Source organism: Manis pentadactyla, chromosome Y (assembly GCF_030020395.1).
Source record: "Manis pentadactyla isolate mManPen7 chromosome Y, mManPen7.hap1, whole genome shotgun sequence".
Taxonomy (NCBI): domain Eukaryota; kingdom Metazoa; phylum Chordata; class Mammalia; order Pholidota; family Manidae; genus Manis; species Manis pentadactyla.
Window position 1 is genome coordinate 22,205,272 of NC_080039.1, and position 22,478 is coordinate 22,227,749.

At 37.4% G+C, this 22,478-nt stretch overlaps 1 protein-coding gene across 3 annotated transcripts in view; it reads right to left on the reverse strand.

Annotated features, from left to right (window-relative positions):
* The window catches only part of LOC130682131 (probable ubiquitin carboxyl-terminal hydrolase FAF-X), a 165,887-nt gene that overhangs the window by 37,436 nt on the left and 105,973 nt on the right, over positions 1 to 22,478 (reverse strand). For all 3 annotated transcript variants that reach the window (XM_057496269.1, XM_057496270.1, XM_057496268.1), the window contains 6 exons: positions 10,328 to 10,436; positions 9,683 to 9,829; positions 8,746 to 8,892; positions 7,832 to 8,054; positions 5,124 to 5,344; positions 3,106 to 3,296 (listed from right to left, as the gene is read on the reverse strand). In XM_057496269.1, the coding sequence (XP_057352252.1) occupies positions 3,106 to 3,296; positions 5,124 to 5,344; positions 7,832 to 8,054; positions 8,746 to 8,892; positions 9,683 to 9,829; positions 10,328 to 10,436 (1,038 nt within the window). The remainder of the gene's footprint in view (positions 1 to 3,105; positions 3,297 to 5,123; positions 5,345 to 7,831; positions 8,055 to 8,745; positions 8,893 to 9,682; positions 9,830 to 10,327; positions 10,437 to 22,478) is intronic.

The following is a 22,478-nucleotide window of genomic DNA, read 5'->3' on the forward strand; positions in this document are numbered from 1 at the left end:
TGGAGATCGGGAACAGGACAGGGATGCCCACTCTACCCCGCTATTCAACATAGTTCCGGACGTCCTCGCTGAGGGCAATCAGACAAAACAAAAAAAATACATGGTGTTTAGAATGGTAAAGAGGTCAAACTGTGACTCTTTGCAGATGACATGATATTGTACGTGAAAAACCCTGAAGACTCCACTCCAAAACTATTAGAACTAATATATGAATTCAGCAAGGCTCCGGGATACAAAATTACTACACACAAATCTGTTGCTTTCCTATACACCAATGACAAACTAGCAGAAAGAGAAATCAGGAAAACAATTCCATTCACAATTGCATCAAAAAGAACAAAATACCCACAAATAAACCTATCCAAGGACGTGAAAGACCTATACCCTGAAAACTACAAGACACTCCTAAGAGAAATTAAAGAGGACACTAACAAATGGAAACTCATCCCATGCTCTTGGCTAGGAAGAATATGGTCAAAATGGACATTCTGCCTAAAGCAATCTACAGATTCAATGCAATGCCTATCAAAATACCAAAAGAATTCTAAAACGAACTGGAAGAAATAGTTCTAAAACTCATATGGAACCACAAAAGTCCCTGAATAGCCAAAGCAATCCTGAGAAGGAAGAATAAAGGAGGGGGGATCTCGCTCCCCAACTGCAAGCTCTACTACGAAGCCACAGTAATCAAGACAATTTGGCACTGGCACAGGAACAGACCTACAGACCAGTGGAACAGAACAGAGGGTCCAGATAATAACCCAAAAGGATATGTGGTCAATTAATATACGATAAAGGAGCCATGGACATACAATGGGGAGATGACAGCCTCTTCAACAGCTGGTGTTGGCAAAACTGGACAGCTACATGTGAGAGAATGAAACTGGATTCTTGTCTAACCCCATACACAAAAGTAAACTGGAAATGGATTAAAGACCTGAATGTAAGTCATAAAACCATAAAACTCTTAGGAAAAAAACATAGGCAAAAATCTCGTCGACATAAACATGAACAACTTCTTCATGAACACATCTCCTCGGGCTAGGTTAACAAAAGCAAAAATGAACAAGCGGGACTGTATCAAGCTGTAAAGCTTCTGTACAGCAAAGGACACCACCAATAGAACAAAAAGGCATCCTACAGTATGGGAGAATAACATCATAAATGACAGATCCGATAAAGGGTTGACATCCAAAACATACACAGAGCTCACACACGTCAACAAACAAAAAGCAAATAATCCAATCAAAAAACAATCTCAGAGGAGCCAAACAGACAGTTCTCCAAAGAAGAAATTCAGATGGCCAACAGACATGAAAAGATGCTCCACATCACTAGTCATAGGAAAAAAGCAAATTAAAACCACAATGAGGTATCACCTCACACCAGTAAGGATCACCACCATCCAAAAGACAAACAACAACAAATGTGGATGACTTTGTGGAGTAAAGGGAACCCTCCTACACAGCTGGTGGGAATATAAATTAGTTCAACAATTGTGGAGAGCAGTGTTGAGTTTCCTCACAAAACTCAACATAGAAATACCATTTGAGCTAGGAATCCCACTCCTAGGAATTTACCCGAAGAATGCAGCATCCAGGTTTGAAAAAGACATATGCATCCCTATGTTTATTGCAGCACTATTTACAGTAGCTAAGAAACGGAAGCAACCTAAGTGTCCATCACTAGGGAATGGATCAAGAAGACGTGGTATATATATGCACAATGGAATATTATTCAGCCATAAGAAGAAAACAAATCCTGCCATTTGCAACAACATGGATGGAGCTAGAGGGTATTATGCTCTGTGAAATAAGCCAGGCGGAGAATGACAAGTATCAAATGACTTCACTCATCTGTGGAGTATAAGAACAAAGAAAAACCTGAAGGAACAAAATACAGAAACAGACTCACAGAACCCAGAAACGGCCTAACAGTTACCAAAGGGAAAGGGACTGGGGAGGATGGGTGGGAAGGGAGGGATAAGGGGGGATTATGATTAGCATTTATAATATGTGAGGTGGGGCATGGGGAGGGCTGTACAACACAGAGAAGAAAAGTAGTGACTCTATAGCATGTCAGTACGCTGATGGACAGAGAGTTTAATGGGGTGTGGGGGGGGACGTGGTGAAGGGGGCTGTGTAGTAAACAGAATGTTCCTCACGTAATTGTAGATTAAAGATACCAAAAGAAAAAACAAAAATACTTTGGCCAACTGCCTGCCATAAATGGACCGTGGGCCTGCTTGTAAATATAGTGTTAAGAAAAAAAAAATTAAACAATCCTGTAAATTTATTTCAGTGACGTGGGTGCAGTGATATTAAGGAATTTTTATTGAGGTGTGATAACAATATTATGGTATGCTTATTAAAAAAACCTTATACTCAGAACAAAGTAAAAACTGAAGGAACAGAGCAGCAACACTCACCTAACCCAAGAATGGACTAACAGTTATCAAACGGAAAGGGACTGGGATGGATGGGTGGGATGGGAGGGATAAGGTGGAAAAAGGGTCACTAAGATTAGCATGTGTAATGTAGTGGGGGGGACACAGGGAAGGCAGTATAACACAGGGAAGACAAGTAGTGATTCTATAGCATCTTACTATGCTGATGGACGGTGACTGTAAAGGGTTATTTGGTGAGCAGTTGATAATAGGGGAAGTCTAGTAAACTACAATGTTGTTCAGGAAAATGTACATTAATGATATCAAAAAAAAAAGAAAAAAAAAGCACCTTACACTCATCAATGAAAAATAAAAAACAATGTCTAACATCTGCTTTAGAACTGTTGAATCCAGATGACTATATTCTAGTATTTTGTTTTTGTGCAATGCACAGGTTTTCCATATTAAAAAGTTAAGTATATCTTAAAGTAAAGAACACTGCTTCTCTTTACTGTGAAAATTTTCTCCTCCTCCTTTTGGAGTAATTGTATAGAAAAAAATCCAAATATATATCCAAATATTTTTTTCTATGCTGCAGGAAAGAGGACAGTCTAAGAGGGTTTGAACATGTATTTTAAAGTTAGTATATTCAAACAAAAAAGAGAGTTTAAAATATTGAGATTTTGAGAAACTACAATTAACATCTATCCATTAATTACCTGAACTCTTTCCAAAATCCTCTGGGCACAAAGTATGGTAAACGAGAAGCAGCTAAATGACCAAAGATGACCTGAAGGTATCTTAAGACACCAATATTGTACTCTTTCTGATCTTCTGTCTTACTTAATGCTGGTTTGTCTTCATATTGTTGAGGACATCTAAAAACATCATCTCGCGGATCAACATTACTCTACAAACCAAAGAACATAATTTGATTAGCTAACCTCAATTTACAAGTAGAGCGAAGCTGAGACAGATACAAACAGTGGAAGAACTGCATTATTTTGTACTCATATATCTAAACCACAGAACTTTCAACTTACTAATATTGGTGCTTATCCTGGCAATTTCACAGATGAGTTATTAAAAAATAGAGTTATTAAAATATACTACCTCCAGTAGAGTTATGCTCTACTGGAGGTAGTATAATGTAACAATCAAAGATTTAGTTGACCAGAATGGACTGGAGACAAATGAATGCTTTCTCATCAGACAAAAGAGACAAAAATAGAACTTTCGGTAACAAAAATATTTAACCTTCCCATAGTTTTTCTCCAACATTTCTCATGTAGAGACAATGCATTCTTCATAGATTATATGAGTTAAATTATGTGACATGATTAGAATTGTTAACACTGGATAAGTACAGCCATTCAGAGTACTGCTGGTATAAACAGCATAAATCGAAGCTCTAAAGCTCTTAAGCCCTCTCTATAAAGCAGAATTTGACTACTTTACAGAGCGCTGAACATCTCTGCTCTGCTATGAGGCCTTCTTTACAGAAGTAAATATCACATTTGCCTTTGAGAAGCTCACAGTTCATAAAAAAGAGTAAATAGGCAGACAACTAGAAGAATCAAAAAGCACAGGGTGTCGAGTAGCAAAGGTGGAATATCTAGTTTCGAATTTCATCTTTTGTCTGAATTAGTCTCCTTTTGCCAAGAGGATGAGCGATCTCTATTTATCCTTAACCTTGTACCGTCGCACTAAACTGGGCTACTGAAATAGGATCTAAATTCAAATCTTTTTGTCAAATAGTGGTCCTCAACCAGGTACTGGTATAGTCACCATATATGGAGATTCTTAAAAAGGTAAACCCAATGACTGGATAGTGTTATTTATAAAATCTGAAAAGAGTGAAAGTAGATGTGTGTTTCAGAATCTAAGTGATGAGCTATATAATTTGAGAAACAAACTAGTTTTGGCTACAGAAATGTAATAACAACAGAAGAACCACTTACTACAATTAAAGTAGAGAAACACAGGAATAAGGGAAGAACCATTTCTACAATTAGAATATTCTCTACACCTTTATGAATTCTGAAAAACTTGTATAAAGGAAATAAAAGATAAAAATAGTTTCAACATAAATACAACTGAAACTTCAGAAGTTTTCCATTTGTAAGAGACACATGAGTTATATGTACTCTGATCTTCTAAAAACTGAAAATCTAACTTTTGTGTTTCTTTTTTCTACTCTGGAATATGCTTGGTAGGTAGTCTGATTATTATTATTATCTAATACTGTTAACAGACTGTGTAGCATTATATAAAGTAACGAATGCATTTGCTTCCTTATGAGAAAATTGTAATCTGAAAAAAATATTAAGAATATCCTAAGAATAAGCACAGACTATGGAACTGATAATACACAAGGTTAATAAATTAAATGGAATAATGTATGTACCTTAAAAAGTTGAATGAAAATAAACTTCAATTATTTGTAAGTGATTGTTTTTCATTTTACAAATACCAAATATACCTACCAGATTGCAGACATGATTACATTGAAATGCTGCTGCTTTAAAAAAGAAACAGAAGTTGTGATAAAGATTATCAACTGCATTTTATAAGATGGTAAGTATAGTAAATCAGAGATAGTAGCTAAGAGTACTGTCCTAATATCAAATGTAATTCAAAAAACTCTATAAGAAACACAATACTCTGAGAAAAACTGTATCTGGTATCAAGGTCTTGAAATATAGGGAAAGAAAAAAGAATTCATAATTAAAATTACCTCGTTGTCCTGCTTCTCTTCACTGAACATGTCATCATCTATATCACTACCAGTGCCTTCAACTGCAAGAATACTGTTCCTGATAGGAGGAATCATGTATAACTGCTGGATCACAGAATTCATGTAACAAGTGGTACCAGCATTTTTGAGGCCCACAAATCCTTCTGGAGGGCGAGGTCTAACAGGTGGTAGGTACTCCCACTTAGTAAGTGCTTCACAAGCTTAACGAAGAAGGAGAAAAGGATTTTCATGAAAGCAGTAATTTAGTCCACTTGCAGCTATGCTATGATGATGATGATATTAGGATATTCAATCATTACCTCAGCCACTTTGAGACAGTACTCTAAATTTTTATTTCAACACTTAACCATTACATAGGTACGTCCTTACCAGAGCCTATGGTTTTACTGTTATTAATTCTGTGACACTCTTCTCAGAAAGTCATTTAAGATGGTATAGTAGTAAATTTGTGTTTTCTTTTTCATTTAAGTACCTTTAATTCGTTGGGATCAGAACTTTAAAATAAATCAAAATGGCATATAGCTTTCTAAGTCTTAGTTATGATTCCAAATCACAGTGTCAAAACCTCCAAGTGAATCTGTTTGCCGGCTGATAAAACAGTAAAAGAAAAATTGCTTTGCTTATACCCACTGTCTTATTCTCAGGATATAACTGTATAGTGCATTGGAAAGGTTTTGTGAAAACTGTAGATCATTTCATATCCCTTTCTGCCTACCATAAAACCAAAACAACCATCAATCACTATCTTGAAGATGGATTGCATGATTTACAGCACAGTGAGCTGCAAATTATGTAGCCAATAAACAGATCTATTACTAATACATCTAATGCGCTGATAGATATATTACTAAGTGCAAAACTAGTGAAGAACACTCTATACAGTGCATTACTGTTCCTGTGTTAAAAAGACAAACACTGAACAAAGAGACATACATATGTACAATTTGCACTGAGACAATTCTGAACCAGGAATGTTGAATGTGTTGGAAATTGATAGATTTTAATAATCTAACCACAAAATTCATTAAGCTGAATAATTTTTTAAAATTAAGGTTATCGTTAATACATAATCTTCTAAAGGTTTCCCATGAGCAATATTATGATTTCAACATTCACTCATATTATCAAGTACCTACCACACCCCATTGCAATCACTGTCCATTAGAGTAGTAAGATGCCACAGAGTCATTACTTGCATTCTACATGCTATACTGCCTTGCCCATGACCCACCTATACTGCGAGTGCTAATTACAATGCACCTTAATGCCCTTCTCCCTCTCTCCCCACCCTTTTTTCCCAAACCCCTCCCTTTGGTAATTGCTCGTCCCTTTTTGGGAGTCTGTGAGTCTGCTGCTGTTTTGTTCCTTCAGTTTTGCATAAACTGAATTAAACTAAAAAAAAATTTTCTTTTGAAGATTTACTCTCTCTCTATACATTCCACAGCATAGTAAGTTTAGCTAGAAACTCTAAAGTGTGACTAAAGCGCTCAAGACAAAAAAGATAATTTGAGATGTTCTTAAAGGTTACTATTAATACTGTTACTCTTTTTTCATTAAGCTACTATTGATATACACCCTTATGAATGTTCCACATGAAAAACAATGTGGTGACTACATTCACCCATACTATCAACTACCCACCCATACCCCATTGCAGTCACTGTTCATCAGTGTAGTAAGATGCCAGAGAGTCACTACTTGCCTTCGCTGAGCCACACTGCCTTCTCTGTGACCGCGCACACACCATGTGTGCCCATCATGATACCACACAATCCCCTTCTCCAACCCTCCCCGCCCGCACTTCCCTCACCCCTGCCCTTCGGTAACTACTAGTCTCTTCTTGGAGTCTGTGAGTCCACTGCTGTTCTGTTCCTTCAGTTTTGCTTCGTTGTTACACTCCACAAATGCGCACTGCAAGTACTCTTAAAGATTTATACTAAATACTACTGTGTATTACATTCTCAAGCCTTGGTTTTTCTCTTTAAATTAAACAGACTTTAGGTTCTTACTTTCTGTTTTTTTAATGTCCTCCCTCCCTTTTGAGTTTCAGTTCTCTTTAAATCTAACATGGACATTAACCGAGAACGTAATGAAAGCACTTAAATGTTATCTTTGGCACATTGATATTCAAAAATTTAACTTTCTCAGGATGCAGATTAAAGTAACATTAAGCAATCTGTAAATGAAGGCTTCATAATCTTTTCAATGCAGACATTTTTAAGTTTTAAGTATTAAATTCTACACCATAAAATTTGGCTTATTATTCTGGAGACTGGATTTTACTTCATCTGAGATGAAATAAAACATTTTACCTAGTTACCTGAACTATCTACAGTAAGGCATTTAAATATACATGTGAAAATTTTCTGTATGAAGTTTCTCTACATATAATGGTCTTAATTATGTATCTGATTACTAGAATTACTGAACTAATTACTTGTTGGTAAAAACAAATGAACAAACAAACATACAGACCTAAGTTAGACACTTCTTTGTTGGTGGTGGTGGTGGTGGTACAAGAAAAACAATTTTAGTCAGAAAGCCAACCAGCTGAGAAGACGGTGAATTAATGTCCTAAAGCACCATCTTACTAAGTTAAAACACTTTCTAAAAGATAAAAACCCAGACTTTTAAACATGGAAATATTACCTACCAGGAAAAACAGCTTTACAGGTTACAATACTTACTAGTTATTGCTGTGCCTATGTAATACATTTCAGTCAAACAGTCTCCTATCTGTTTGAGATTTCTTACACAGCCAACAGCTAATGCTACGAGTAGTTCAAAACCAGCACTGATGGTAGCCGGTGAACTACATACTGGGAGAGCCTGTTTAGCTGGAAGTTCCCCATTTCTCATACATTGCAGGTAAACTTTGGAGGCAGTAAAGATGAAATCATCAATTAATTCCTGAAGAGTTTGAAAAAAACAGACACATACAGTTAGTAATAATAGATTTTTTAAAGATAAAACATTCCTTGGGAAGAACTATTTCTACAATCATCTGACAGAATTACATATCTCGTTACAGAGCAAAAATGATTCATATTTTCAAATAATAAAATTCTACTTCAAAATACTATTTGCCCTAAATAGTAAACATACTTTTCCAGATACTTGGAGGTATTTTAAAAGAGCTGATTGTAACTTAATATATATTCTAAAGAAATGTACTCCTTAAGTCAAATATGAAATACTTATTTTGAATAAAAATAAAACTCATTTTTATTTTATTACGAGGCATACCTAAAAAAGATCTATCTCATCAAGGAAATATGTAAAAAATGAAACATCTTGAATTTTAAAACCTGCTTAACTAAAAAGCCTAGACTTTAACTAAATAGTAAAATCAAATGCTGCTTAGTAACTTTCTAAAGACTGTATCTGAATTTTGATTAGTTTAAAAATCTCTTGAAGAAAGGGAGGCATACATTTTTTAATTACTATAACTTTTATAGAGATGAAGATTTTTGTAAGGTATAAAGAAAGGGTCAAGACGATGTCTCAAAGACAAAGTAATTCTAAGCTCAATGAGGCAGACTTGCTAACAAACATTTAAAAGGTCATAACAACAAGTTCTGCACCAGAATGTGGAACTTACTTTAATGAGATTAGCACCTCCTTTTTCACAACCAATACGATACTTCTTCTCAGTTGTTTGAAAGGCCAGTAACTCTTTTGTTACCCCAAGATGGCCTTCCAAGATCGGCTCTTCAACACCAGTTTCATCTGTATTTTTAACATTATCCTGCAAAGGGAAAAACAGTATAGGCCAAACCAGAAAAGAAAGAACAAAAGAGCTAAAGGGCAGTGACTTCTCAGAAGTAATTTGCCCAAACCACTCCACTCAGGTAGTTTATTTCTTCTGCAGAAATGTCTCAAACCGAGAACGTAATGAAAGCACTTAAATGTTATCTTTGGCACATTCTACCGCACATAAAATCAGCAATTCTACCGCAAGAGGACCCTGGCAATGTCTTGAGATGCTTTTGATTCACTAAGGAACCACCTACTGCTTGATGAGGCAAAGTTGCTCTTCAGTATCTTATTATGAATAGCATAATTCTGCAAAGCAAGGAATAACCTGGGCTAAAATGTCAATGACATGAAGGTTGACAAGTACTATTCTAGAGGTTTATAAATCAGTAGAAGTATGCTAATCTGAGAGCCAAGAAGCTACACATTTCAAAACTATATGCAGAAATATATTCTGTATAAATAAAAAGTATAATGTGGTTAAATGCTAATGCAAATTCTACTCTATCAGACTCTTCAAACTTAAATAAGAAACTTACATATATCCTAGATGGAGGTTCAAACAATGGCAAGGTACTTGTATAAAACTAGTGGTACTTTTTAAATTCATTAGTGGAAAGCATGGATTTTGTTCAGTTTTAATAAAACACACATTATCATTATACATATTAACATATGTACAAAAACACAGATTTAAAAAATACACTTCATTATAACACGCTTTTAGTAAGGCAGTTGATTTAACAGTGACATAATAATAAACTGAGTATTATACAACTTACCCTAATTCTTTTGAGCCAATCAATTTCATCATTGAGAAGAACATCAGCATTGGGTACATTAATATTGCTGTTATAAGCATAATTAAGAAGGTGTTGTAGAAGAGTGAAATAGTCATCTGAGTGTCTACCCGCCTCTCCTGCTGTGCTCTGAAAGGCAATAAATTGAAACAATATGAACTCGTAAGAACTCATAAGACTAAGTTCAGAATTCACATCGACTTTTTTAAAAATATGTATGTATGTATGTATCATTTTATTTTGGTATCTATGTATGTATGTATCTATTTATTTATGTATTATTTTATTTTGGGATCATTAATCTACAATTACATAAGGAACATTATGTTTACTAGAACCCCGCCACCACCAAGTCTCCCCGACATGCCCTCACATTGACTTTTTAAACTCAGAGATTTGGTAAATTAAGTGGCAATACTTCATATCAGTAATATAAAATAACATTTCTTAATTTATATTTTCCCCAAGTCATTTTTATCCTTAAGTATTTATAAAAAGCAGGAAAAGATGACATTATTTATTAAGCACAGCTGACTTACTTTTAATAAAAATGAAAACTGTAATTTCCTGAGTGTTTCTCATCTTAAGAATGAATTATATTCGTAAATCCATTAAAAAATGTCTCACCTCCAGAACGGTAAAGAGCAGAGTAATGAAGAAAAGCAGAGGCCTGTGTCCAATGCAACATCTGGTGCACATTAAAAAAAAATGTTCCTGTGCCAACTGACGAACAGTTCTGAAATAAAAACATTTTCTGTTTAATGTATTACTTTCATACAGAAAAACAACAATAAATCATTCCAACAGTGGGGGATAATTTAACAATAAAATATAAATTAACTCCTCCTTAGAGCTTAACATCTCTATTGCACAGTAAACCTTAACTATTTTTCACGGTATGAAACCTCAAATGGTAACCAAGTTAGGTAACAAATCACTAGGTTCGGGTCGCTTAATATTTAACCTCTCAGACTCTTTAATATGTACTGTGAATCAGGTGGGGCTGTGAGAAGGACAAGCAAACATGAATGAAACGTGGTCTTTATTTGCAAGATATCTTTGAAAACACCTCATGGAACAATCTGGAAATACACGTAGGGATACATAAAAGGTGACGTTTATAGTAAGCACTCTATATCTCGTTTTTTGGCCTCCCACATAACTCTTTTTAATGAACTGTGCTGTGAAGCAAACGACTTGTAGAAATTCCATATAGGTAAAGCTAGTCCTGATATTCTACACATTCTATACTCAATTCAGAAACTCACAGGGAGAGACCCAGTTGTCTACATTTTATATTAAGCAATCCCAATGACTCTGATGTACAGCAAAGTTTGAGGATCATCTGAATATTTTATTGTAGAACATCACCTCTTTGGAAAGGTTTGGGAAAATCTGTTTTATTCTTAGTATCAGGAACTTCAACTAATTTGTATTTATCTTTATGTTTTTAAAAGACTGTATAACATATTATCTCTCTGTAATATCATATTGAGTTTACCCCCATGGTACCAGAACCTACAGATATGAGGTTGACAAAGTTACCAAAGTGGTAAACATTACCTGTTTCCAGGCTAGAGGTCTGTGTCTCCCATTAGAAAATGATAAATTAAAACTTCTGAAAATTTAGGAACATACTGAGTCCTCTCATCATGATAAAAACAAAGGCAACACTATCAGTTTCAAATCTATTTAATGGGTAAAGGACAAGTGGAAAAGCATTTGCAAACAATACATATAGTGATAACCCTTTCTTTCAATAGGCAGCTACTTGGAAAACACTGAGTACACCTGGTCCAGCAACAGCCAGTCTCACTTGCCTCTCCTTAAAATGTCAGCCCACTGACAACTGTGCAAATCTGCCATGCCCCATCTCCGCAAACTACCTGCTTTGCTCAGAGACTGTGCCTAAGTGGCAAAGCTCTCCCTTACTATTTGAAGTGACAAATTCATTTTGTCTTTTTATATCAGTTATTAAGTAGTAATCTCACTAATCTTTCAAAAGCAAGCTATTCCAGACTTAATGTTGAGTCTGCAGCACCAAGAACAGAGTCCAAGACTGAGTGAGCGTCACAAATATGTTTCTGTCTTCTTGCTAGCTACTGAAGTTCTGAACAAATGTGTGGTCCAAAAGAAAGGATTTTAAATTCTATGTATTAAACTCCCTGTTGTTTTCACCTAATTAGTGAAGTATTTCCTGAGTGTCCTCATAAACCCAAACTGTAGACAATTACAAGGAATTGACAACATCCTTAAAAACAAAACTAAAAACCCCAGAATAATACCACCCACCACCAACAAAACCCCTAACACCTAGGAAGCCAACTTAGAAGGCTAATGTTCTAGAAGTATTTTAATCAGAAATTTTTTTCCCAATGGGCTAAAACATCATCTTCTTAAATGAAAAATTCTGAAAAACACTAATCAGTGCTCAAAAAATGAGAGAAGCCAAACGGCAGAGCAGAAGGCTCCAAGCTCCTTCCCTCCACAGAAACATAAAGCACTAAAAATTGTTAGCATTCTGGAAAACAAGCCTGAGACGTTCAGTTTATACCTCAAGTCGATTCCCAAAAACATACACAACATACAATAACGTAACAAGAAAAACAACAAAACCACAGCTAAAACAGATACTCTATGAAGTATCTGGAATCAAAATGTCATACATTTCAAATGTCTAGTTTTCTACAAAGAGCCAGGAAACTATGGTCCCATTCAATGGATAAAAAAAAAGTCAACATATGTCTATAAGAACAACCAGATGGCAGACTTTTAGATAGAGCAATTAAATGGCTGTCTGAAGGATGCTCAAAGAATTTGAGAACAAGAAAAGAGAGATGAACAAAATAAAGTATCAGTAAAGTGACAGAGAACAAAAAGAAGCCAAGGGGAAAACTTTGTGCCACAGAAATTTTTTAATGTAATCTGACCACGACCTTAAATGAGAAATACACTGCAGGGACTGAAAAACAGGTTTGAGCACTTGATACTTAAAAAAAAAGTTGGGAACATGAAAACACAACAGTTGTAACGATGTCAGGAGCAGGAGAAAAAAATTAATGAGTAAAAAGTGAACAGACCCTAAAGGCCACTGTGGGACACCACCAAGTGAAACAACATATGCACTGGTGGGATTCAAGCACAGAGGAAAGAGGAAAGCAGGAAGGAGGTTATTAGAGGAAATTGGGGCTGAAAATTCCCCAAATTTAAATAATAAAATGGACACACATTTGAAGACCTTAGTGAACTCAAAAACACTTATATGAAGCACACTACATTCAAACAATCAAAAGCCAAACAAAAAGAGAATCTTGAAAAGAGGAAGAGAAGGATCTAGTTAGGTACATGGCATTCTCAGTAAGTTTTCAGTGGATTTTCAGAAGGCTGTTGACAAATGAAAAGTGCTGAAAATTCTACACCTGACAAAACTGTATTTCATATGTGAAGGAAGAAGGTGAGACATTCCAGACAAATAAAAGCTGAGAGTTTACAACTGAATCCGGAGCTAAGAACATTTCTGTACCTGACACCAACAGGATTCCTATGTAATAACGGAAATCACTTTAAAGAACTAAACTTCCCAAACCTTAAAGAGCTCTGCAGAGAAATCTAAGACAACTATGAGACAAACACACCAAGAGAAATCTCAGCCTCTGATACCAACATCTCCAGGAGACAATAAACACAGCCAAACTCAACACATAAATGTAAAATATTACATTAAAGGGTCCATTTACCCCAAATGATGTATGTCCAGCTTAAAAAGAAAAGACACTGAAAGAAAAAAAAATGGACAAAACAGTTGGAAGGAAAACAGCAAACATAAAACAATACAGGCACAGCAGAAATGTTAAAATTACCACACCAGCAATTTAAAGCACATATAGTTATACTAAGGACGCAAATGAATAAAACAGACCTGTGAAAACACAGCAGTGTAAACAGAGCAATGGAAAGTATAGAACATAACCAAGCAAATGTTAGAGATCAAAACCAGTGTAACAGAAGAATGGCTGTATTGGGCTGATCGAAAGATTGAATAACTGAAAAAACTATCAGTGAAACTGATGAAATGTCAGCAGAAGCTCTGAAAACTGAAATGCAAAGATAAAACAAACATGAAACAGTTAATGTGAGACGAGTACAAAATAAGAAATACATATCTCATGGAGGTAAAGAAACAAAAAAGTCAAACAGTAACAGTGGAAAGGTGTCCAAAATTAAATACAGAACAAAAAAACTGACAGAAACCAAGAACGGTAATATGAAAATATCTACATGTAGCTACTTCACATTAAGTATAGAAAATCAAAGGAAAAAGAAAATCTTGAAAGCGTTAAGAGTAAAAAAACCTTACCTATAGAGGAGCAATAAGAGTTACTTACCTTGGGCATCCCTTCTGCAGCCATAAAAACAAGAAGAGAATAGAGCAAAATATTTAAAGTTTGGAAAGAAGAAGCCCCACCAACATAAATTCTTTATGTAGCAAAATTTTTCCTTAAATGTGAGAACGAAAAAAGGTTTCCAAACAAAAACTGATGGTATTAGTTGTGGATAGACTTGTCTTGCAGAGAATGTTGAGAAACACTTTACAGGAAGGAAAACGATGTAGCTCAGGAACTTGGATCTACATAAAGGAAGAGCATTATAGATAATTAAAACATTAAGAAAAAAATAGTTCTTATTCATACATAACAGGTAATACTGTCAAAATATTAATGGAACAGTGAATTGGACTTCCGGCTCAAGATGGCAGCATGAGTAGGACGGCAGAAATCTCCTCCCAAAACCATATATATTTTTGAAAATACAACAAAAACAATTATTTCAAAAAGATAGACCACAGAATACAGTACAACAGCCAGGCTACATCTACATCTCCGAAAACTAAGCATCTCACAAAGGGAATAAGATACAAAGCCGTGACCCGGCAGGACCCAAGCACTCCAACCACTCCAGCTTGCCTGCGGGAGGGAAAGAAGTTAGAGTTGGGAGGGAGTGGAAGCACAATTCTATTAAATAACCAGCGCTAGTATTCTGCACCGGGAGCACAGACACACATTGCATGGTGTGCTGGACATTAGAGAAATGGAAGGGTAAGGTCTGAGACGGAGACTGTGAGCCGGTCCCCACAGCCAGCTGCTCTGGAACGAGAGAGAAGTGGGTGCTTTTAAAACTCTTAAAGGCACAAGGGCTCAACAGCAGAAAAAACTCGTCCAAGCATCCTCAGCCTAGCAGCCTGGGAATCTTGAGGAACTTCGGGCCCCCTAAACCCCTGGGCGTGAAGCATCCCTGAAGACCCTCACAGTGGTAAGCAGCCTGGCATTCGTTCCTCCCAGCCGGCACAACAAACAAACCGGCTGACCCGTCACAGCTGAGGAGCAGCCGGAGAGCGGCCCTGCTCACAGCAAGCACAAAGTCTCCTCCCAACGCCCAGATAACTGGGACAGGCAGAAGCCGGAGCAAGGTCCGGATGGCGCAAAGGGGCACCATTCTCACAGAAGACACCCGGCGCAGCTGAACTCCCTGCAGTGCTCTAGGCTAGCCCAAGGGCTGGCTCAGCCCACGGCAGCTCAGGAGATTGTACCAGAGTCTGGTCCTGGGGTGCGAGGAACTGGCACAGGCAGCGGAGGAAGGCAAGGTGACCAAAAAGTAGGAAGGGACTTGGTTCTCCCAGCTGAAAGATGTGCCACCTGCCTGCGACCACTTCTATCACCATGAAAAGGCAGAAGAACCTTGTCCAGTCAAACATCAGTCAGACATCCTGAGAGAGAGGGCCTGCTGAGATAGATATAACCAATCTTCCTGAAAAAAGAATTCAAAATAAAAGTCATAACCATGCTGATGGAACTGCAGAGAAACATGCAAGAGCTAAGGGATGAAGTCAGGAGGGAGGTAACACAAATGAAACAATCCACAGAAGGCCTTAAGAGGAGACTGGAAGAGGTGCAAGAGGCCGTTAATGGAACAGAAATTAGAGAACACAAATAGAGAGAAGCAGAGGCAGAGAGAGAGATAAAAGGATCTTCAAGAATGAAAGAATTTTAAGAGAACTGTGTGACCAATCCAAGCAGAACAATATTTGCATTATAACGGGTACCAGAAGAAGAGAGAAAAAAGGACAGAAAGTGTCTTTGAAGACATAATTGCTGAAAACTTCCCCAAGCTAGGGAAGGAGAGTCTCTCAACCATGGAAGCCCACAGATCTCCCAACATAGGGACTCAAGGAGGACAACACCAAGACATAGAATAATTAAAATGGCAAAAATCAAAGACAAGGACAGAGTATTAAAGGCAGCCAGAGAGAGAAAAAAGGTCACCTAACAAAAGGAAAACCCATCAGGCTATCATCAGACTTCTCAACAGAAACATTACAGGCCAGAAGAGAACAGCATGATATATTTAATGCAATGAAACAGAAGGGCCTTGAACCAAGGATACTGCATCCAGCACGATTATCATTTAAATATGAAGGACGGATTAAGCAATTCCCAAACAAGCAAAAGCTAAGGGAACTTGCCGCCCACAAACCACCTCTACAGGGTATTTTTAAGGGAATGCTCTAGATGGAAGCACCCCTAAGGATAAATAGATGTCACCAGAGAAAATAAAATCACAGTAAAGAAAGCAGACCAACGAAATGCTAACTAAAGGCAAAAAATAAAAACAACTATCCACAAAAACAGTAAAAGGAAACACAAAAGAGTACTGAATAAACACCTAACATATCAAGAATGGAGGAGGAAGAATAAGAACAGAGACAAATAAAGAATCATCAGAGTGGGTTTACAACAGCTTAAGAAAGGAGTTAACTTACATGGTTAGACAGTAAAGAAGCTACCCTTGATCCTCTGGTGACCATAAATCCAAAGCCTGCAATGGCAACAAGTACATATTTATCGATAATCACCCTAAATATAAATGGACTAAATGAACCAATCAAAAGACACAGAGTAATAGAATGGATAAAAAAGCAAGAACCATCTATATGCTGCTTACAAGAGACTCACCTCAAACCCCAAGATATACACAGACTAAAAGTGAAAGGATGGTAGAACATATTTCATGCAAACAATGGGGAGGAAAAAGTAGGTGTTGCAGTACTTAGACAAAATAGACATGAAAGCAAAGAACGTAATAAGAGATAAAGGACGACATTACATGATAAGGGGGGGCAGGCCAACAAGACAATATAACCATTCTAAATATATACACACCCAATACAGGAGCACCGAAATGTGAGAAACAAATACTAACAGAATTAAAGGAGGATACAGAATACAATGCATTCATTTGAGGAGACTTCAACACACCACTCACTCAAAAGGACAGATCCACCAGACAGACAGTAAGTAAGGACACAGTGGCACTGAACAACACACTAGAACAGAAGAACCTAACAGACATCTACAGAACTCTACACGCAAAAGCGGCAGGATACACATTCTTCTCGAGTGCACATAGAACATTCTCCAGAATAGACCACATATTAGGCCACAAAAAGAACCTCAGCAAATTAAAAAAGACTGAAATTCTACCAACCAACTTCTCAGATAATAAAGGTATAAAACTAGAAATGAATTGTACAAAGAAAACAAAAAGGCTCACAAACACATGGAGGCTCAACAACATGCTCCTAAATAATCAATGGATCAATAACCAAATTAAAACAGAGATCAAGTAATAGATAGAGACAAATGACAACAAACAGCACAGAGCCCCAACTTTTGTGGGATGCAGCGAAGGCAGTTCTAAGAGGAAAGTACATAGCAATCCAGGCCTATTTAAACAAGTAAGAACAATCCAAAATGAATAGTGTAAAGTCACAATGATTGAAACTAGAAATAGAAGAGCAAATGAGGCCCAGAGTCAGCAAGAGGGACATAATAAAGATTAGAGAATAAAAAAACAAAATTGAGAAGAATAAAAGAATAGAAAAAAAATCAATGAAACCAAGAGCTGGTTCTTTGAGAAAATAAACAAAATAGATCAACTGCTAACCTGACTTATTAAGAGAAAAAGAATCTCCACACATACACGGAATCAGAAGTGAGGAAGGAAATATTACAATGGACCCCATACAAATACAAGGAATTATTACAGAATACTATGAAATTCTGTACGCTAACAAGCTAGAAAACCCAGAAGAAATGGCTAACTTCTTAGAAAAATAAAACCTTCCAAGAGTGACTAAACAAGAAATAGAAAATCTAAAGAGACCAATTACCAGCAACGAAATTGAACTATTAATCAGAAAACAACCCAAGAACAAAACTGCCGGTCCAAATGGATTCACCGATGAATTTTACCAGACATATAGAGAAGACAATAATTCCCATTCTCATTGAAGTTTTCCAAAAAATTGAATACGAGGGAATACTCCCAAACACTTTCTATGAAGCCACCATCACTCAAATACCAAAACCAGGCGCACACCCCAACACAAATGAAAATTACAGACCAATATCCCTGATGAACATAGATGCAAACATACTCAACAAAATATTAGCAAACAGAATTCAAAAATACATCAAGAGGATAGTACACCATGATCAAGGGGGATTCATCCCAGGGATGCAAGGATGGTACACCATTAGAAAAATCCATCCACATCATCCACCACATCAACAAAAAGAAGGACAAAAACCACATGATCGTCTCCATAGCTGCTGAAAAGGCATTTGACAAAATTCAACGACCATTCATGTTAAAAACTCTGAACAAAATGGGTATAGAGGGCAAGTAGCTCAACGTTATAAAAGTCATATATGACAAACCCACAGCAAACATCATACTTAACAGTGAGAAGCTGAAAGCTTTTCACCTAAGAACGGGAACAAGTCATGGACGCACACTCTCGCCACACTGCTTTTCAACATAGTACTGGAGGTCCTAGCCTCGGAAATCAGACAACACAAAGAAATAAAAGGCATCCAGATTGATAAGAAGAGCTCAAAAGGTCACTATTTACAGATGACATGATACTGTACATAAACAAACCCTAAAAGACTCCACTCCAAATCTACTACAATACCTGAATTCAGCAAAGTGGCAGGATACAAAATTAACACACAGAAATCTGTTGCATTCCCATACACTAACGATGAGCAAGCAGGAAGTAAAATCAGAAAAACAACTCCATTCACAATTGCTTCAAAAAGAATAAAGTACCTAGGAATAAACCTATCCAAGCAAGTGAAAGACCTATACCCTGAAAAGTACAAGACACTCTTAAGAGAAATTAAAGAGGACACAGAGAAATGGAAATTCACCCCATGCTCTTCGCATGGAGGAATTAATACTGTCAAAATGGCTATCCTGACTAAAGCAATCTACAGATTCAAAGCAATCCCCATCAAAATACCAAGAGCATAGTTCAACAACTGGAACAAATAGTGCTAAAATTCATATGGAACCACAAAAGACCCCAAAGAGCCAAAGCAATCCTGACAAGGAAGAATAAAGCGGGAGGGATCTCTCTTCTGAAGTTCAAGCTCTACTACAAAGCCACAGTTATCAAGACAGTTTGGTACTCGTACAACAACAGACCCACAGACCAGTGGAACAGGATAGAGTGTCCAGATATTAACCCAAACATATATGGCCATTTAATATACGATAAAGGAGCCATGGACGTACAATGGGGAAATGACAGCCTCTTCAACAGCCGGTTCTGGCAAAACAGGAGAGCTCCATGCAAGGGAATGAAACTGAATTACTGTCTAACCCCATACACAAAAGTAAATTCGAAGTGGGTCAACGACCTGAATGTAAGCCATGAAACCATAAAAGTCTTATAAAAAATCATAGGCAAAATCTCTTGGACATAAACATAGGCAACTTCTTCATGAACATATCTCCCCGGGCAAGCGAAACAAAAGCAAAGATGAACAAGTGGGACTATATCAAGCTCAAAGGCTTCTGTACAGCAAAGGTCATCATCAATAGAACAAAAAGGTATCCTACAGTATGGGAGAGCATATTTTATAAATGACGTCTATGACAAAGGATTGACACCCAAAATATATAAAGAGCTCAAACACCTCAACAAACCAAAAGTAAATAATCATGTTAAAAAATGGGCAGAGGATTTGAACAGACACTTCTCCACAGAAGAATTTCAGATGGCCAACAGACACATGAAAAGATGACCTACATCGCTAATCATCAGAGAAATGCAAATTAAAACCACAATGAGATATCACCTCACACCAATAAGGATCGCCTACACGCAAAAGACAAACAATAACAACTGTTGGTGAGGATGTGGAGAAAGGGGAACCCTCGTACACGGCTGGTGGGAATGTAAACTAGTTCTACCATTGTGGAAAGCTGTATGGAGGTTCCTCCAAAAGCTCAAAATAGAAAAACCATTGGACTAATGAATTTCACTCTTAGGAATTTACCCTAAGGAGCCCAGTTTGGAAAAGACATATGCACCCGTACGCTTATCACAGCACTATATACAATGCCAAGAAACGGAAGCAACCTAAGTGTGCAGCAGCAGATGAATGGATAAAGAAGATGTGGTACATATACACAATGGAATATTATTCAGCCATAAGAAGAAAACAAATCCTACCATTTGCAACAATATGGATGGAGCTAGAGGGTATTATGCTTAGTGAAAAAAGCCAGGTGGAGAAATATAAGCATCAGATGATTTCACTCATCTGTGGAGTATAAGAACAAAGAAAAAAAACTGAAGGAGCAAAACAGCAGCAGACTCACAGAACCCAAGAATGGACTAACAGTTACCAAAGGAAACGGCCTGGGGAAGATGGGTAGGAAGGGAAGGACAAGGGATGAAAAGGGGCATTACAATTAGCAGACAAAATGTAAGGTTGGGGGGGGGGCACAGGGAAGGCTGTGGAAGACCGAGAAGACAAGTATTGATTCTACAACATCTTACTATGCTGACAGACAGTGACTGAAATAGGGCATATGGTGGGAACCTGATGATGGGGGGAGTCTAGTAACCATAAAGTTGCTCATGTAATTGCAGATGAATGTTACAAAAAAAATAGAACAGTAAAATGGATAGCACGAGTTATGTGTAAATTGCAACAATGTTACAAAGACAAGGAGGAATTGGGAGCAGTATGTTACAAGAAATCTGCAGTACTTCTGGAAGAGGACTAGTAATAGCTTCAAATACATATTGCAAAACAAGGTAAACACACTGTAAAAGTAACTAGAGTAGTGTTGACTGATATATTAAGGGGAGAGAAAAAAATGAAAGGAGATAAATGCTCAACTAACCCCCAGAGCAGTGGAGCCATGTCTACCTGATTTTGGCTAAGAAGTCTCCATGCTTATTCTTCCAATGAAAACAAGTGAGCAGACAACTACCTATCAATGAAAATAGCTCTGAGAGTGTGCTGGAGTGAAATGAGGTTGCGCCGTAATAAGAATGGCTACACAGAATATCATAGAAGCCAATTTCTAACATTTTCCTGTCCACAAATGAAACACAGCTCAACATCAGGAGACCACTCAGTTACATTTCCCCCTCACTTAGGGACAAAGAAAACAGGAGGAAGTCAGCAGTCCCTGTCACTGCTTTGTACAACTGAAACTTGAAACTTCTGGCACTAATGACTAATGAAGTCATCACCAATGCTAAGCCACCTGGAGATGTTGCCTGGACCCACAGTACACTTGCCCAGAGAGGGAAGTCACAGCAGCTGTGGAAACCAGAGAGGGAACCCACTATAGCTCCACTGGTAAAGAAGATGCTGTCACCTGCTGATCCCACCCAACATTTACAGCTTTGGCTTTAAGAAACTGTCTTTCCCAATGCTGACTTTAACCCACTAGAGTTCACAGTGCTCACACTCTTGGAGAGGGGAGCTACCACACCCCATCACCCCAGCACTCTTGTACCCATTCGATGTGTAGGTGACAGTCTTTCCACTCCGTAAAGTCTGGAAGAAGTGACTGCTCCTTCAGATGCAGACACATCAAGACACAGAGCTACTAGAGACATGAAAAATCAAGAAAGTATGACACCATCACTTAACAAAATAATATTTCAATTAGCTAACCCCACAGAAATGGAGAGCCGTAAGTTGTATGGCAGAGAATGCAAAATAATTACTTTCGTAAGACAGCTGCAAAAGTATATAAGCAATACAATGAATTAAAAAACAAGAACAAAACGAGTAAATCACAATAAAATTATTAAAAAGAACCAGATTCTATAGCTGAAGAACACAACAGATTCAATGAACAATGCACTAGAGAGCTTCAAAAGCAGGCTATCCCACATGGAACAATGTGTGAACTTGAAGAGAGGTCATCTATGAGACACTATAACAAGAACAAAAAATCCCAACAACACACACATGTTGGGAGTCTCAGGGGCTTATCTGAAGAATTATTGGAGAAAAAAAAAACTACTGGAGAAAAAGATGGTGAAGCAAGAAGGAGAAGGCAGAGACGTCCTCACCAAATCACACAGAACACCAAAATAGAGCAAATAAAACTAAACGTGAAAACGACTTGGAGATTGCACAACTGACTACACCTGGGGAAGAAGAGGAAAAAAACCTCACAGAAAAGGGTAAAATTGGCAAAGCCAAGAGCTGGCAGGACCCAAGCATGCCCTCCACCCCAACCTACAGGTGGAAGAGGAATAGAGCGGGGAGGAAGTAGGAGCCCAGGACTGCTTAAGAGCTGGCCCTGCAGATCTGCTCTGGGAACACAAACCCACATTACACAGTGCTGTGGTGATTACTAAGGCTGGACAAAAACGATAGGTGGAACACTCCAGGGG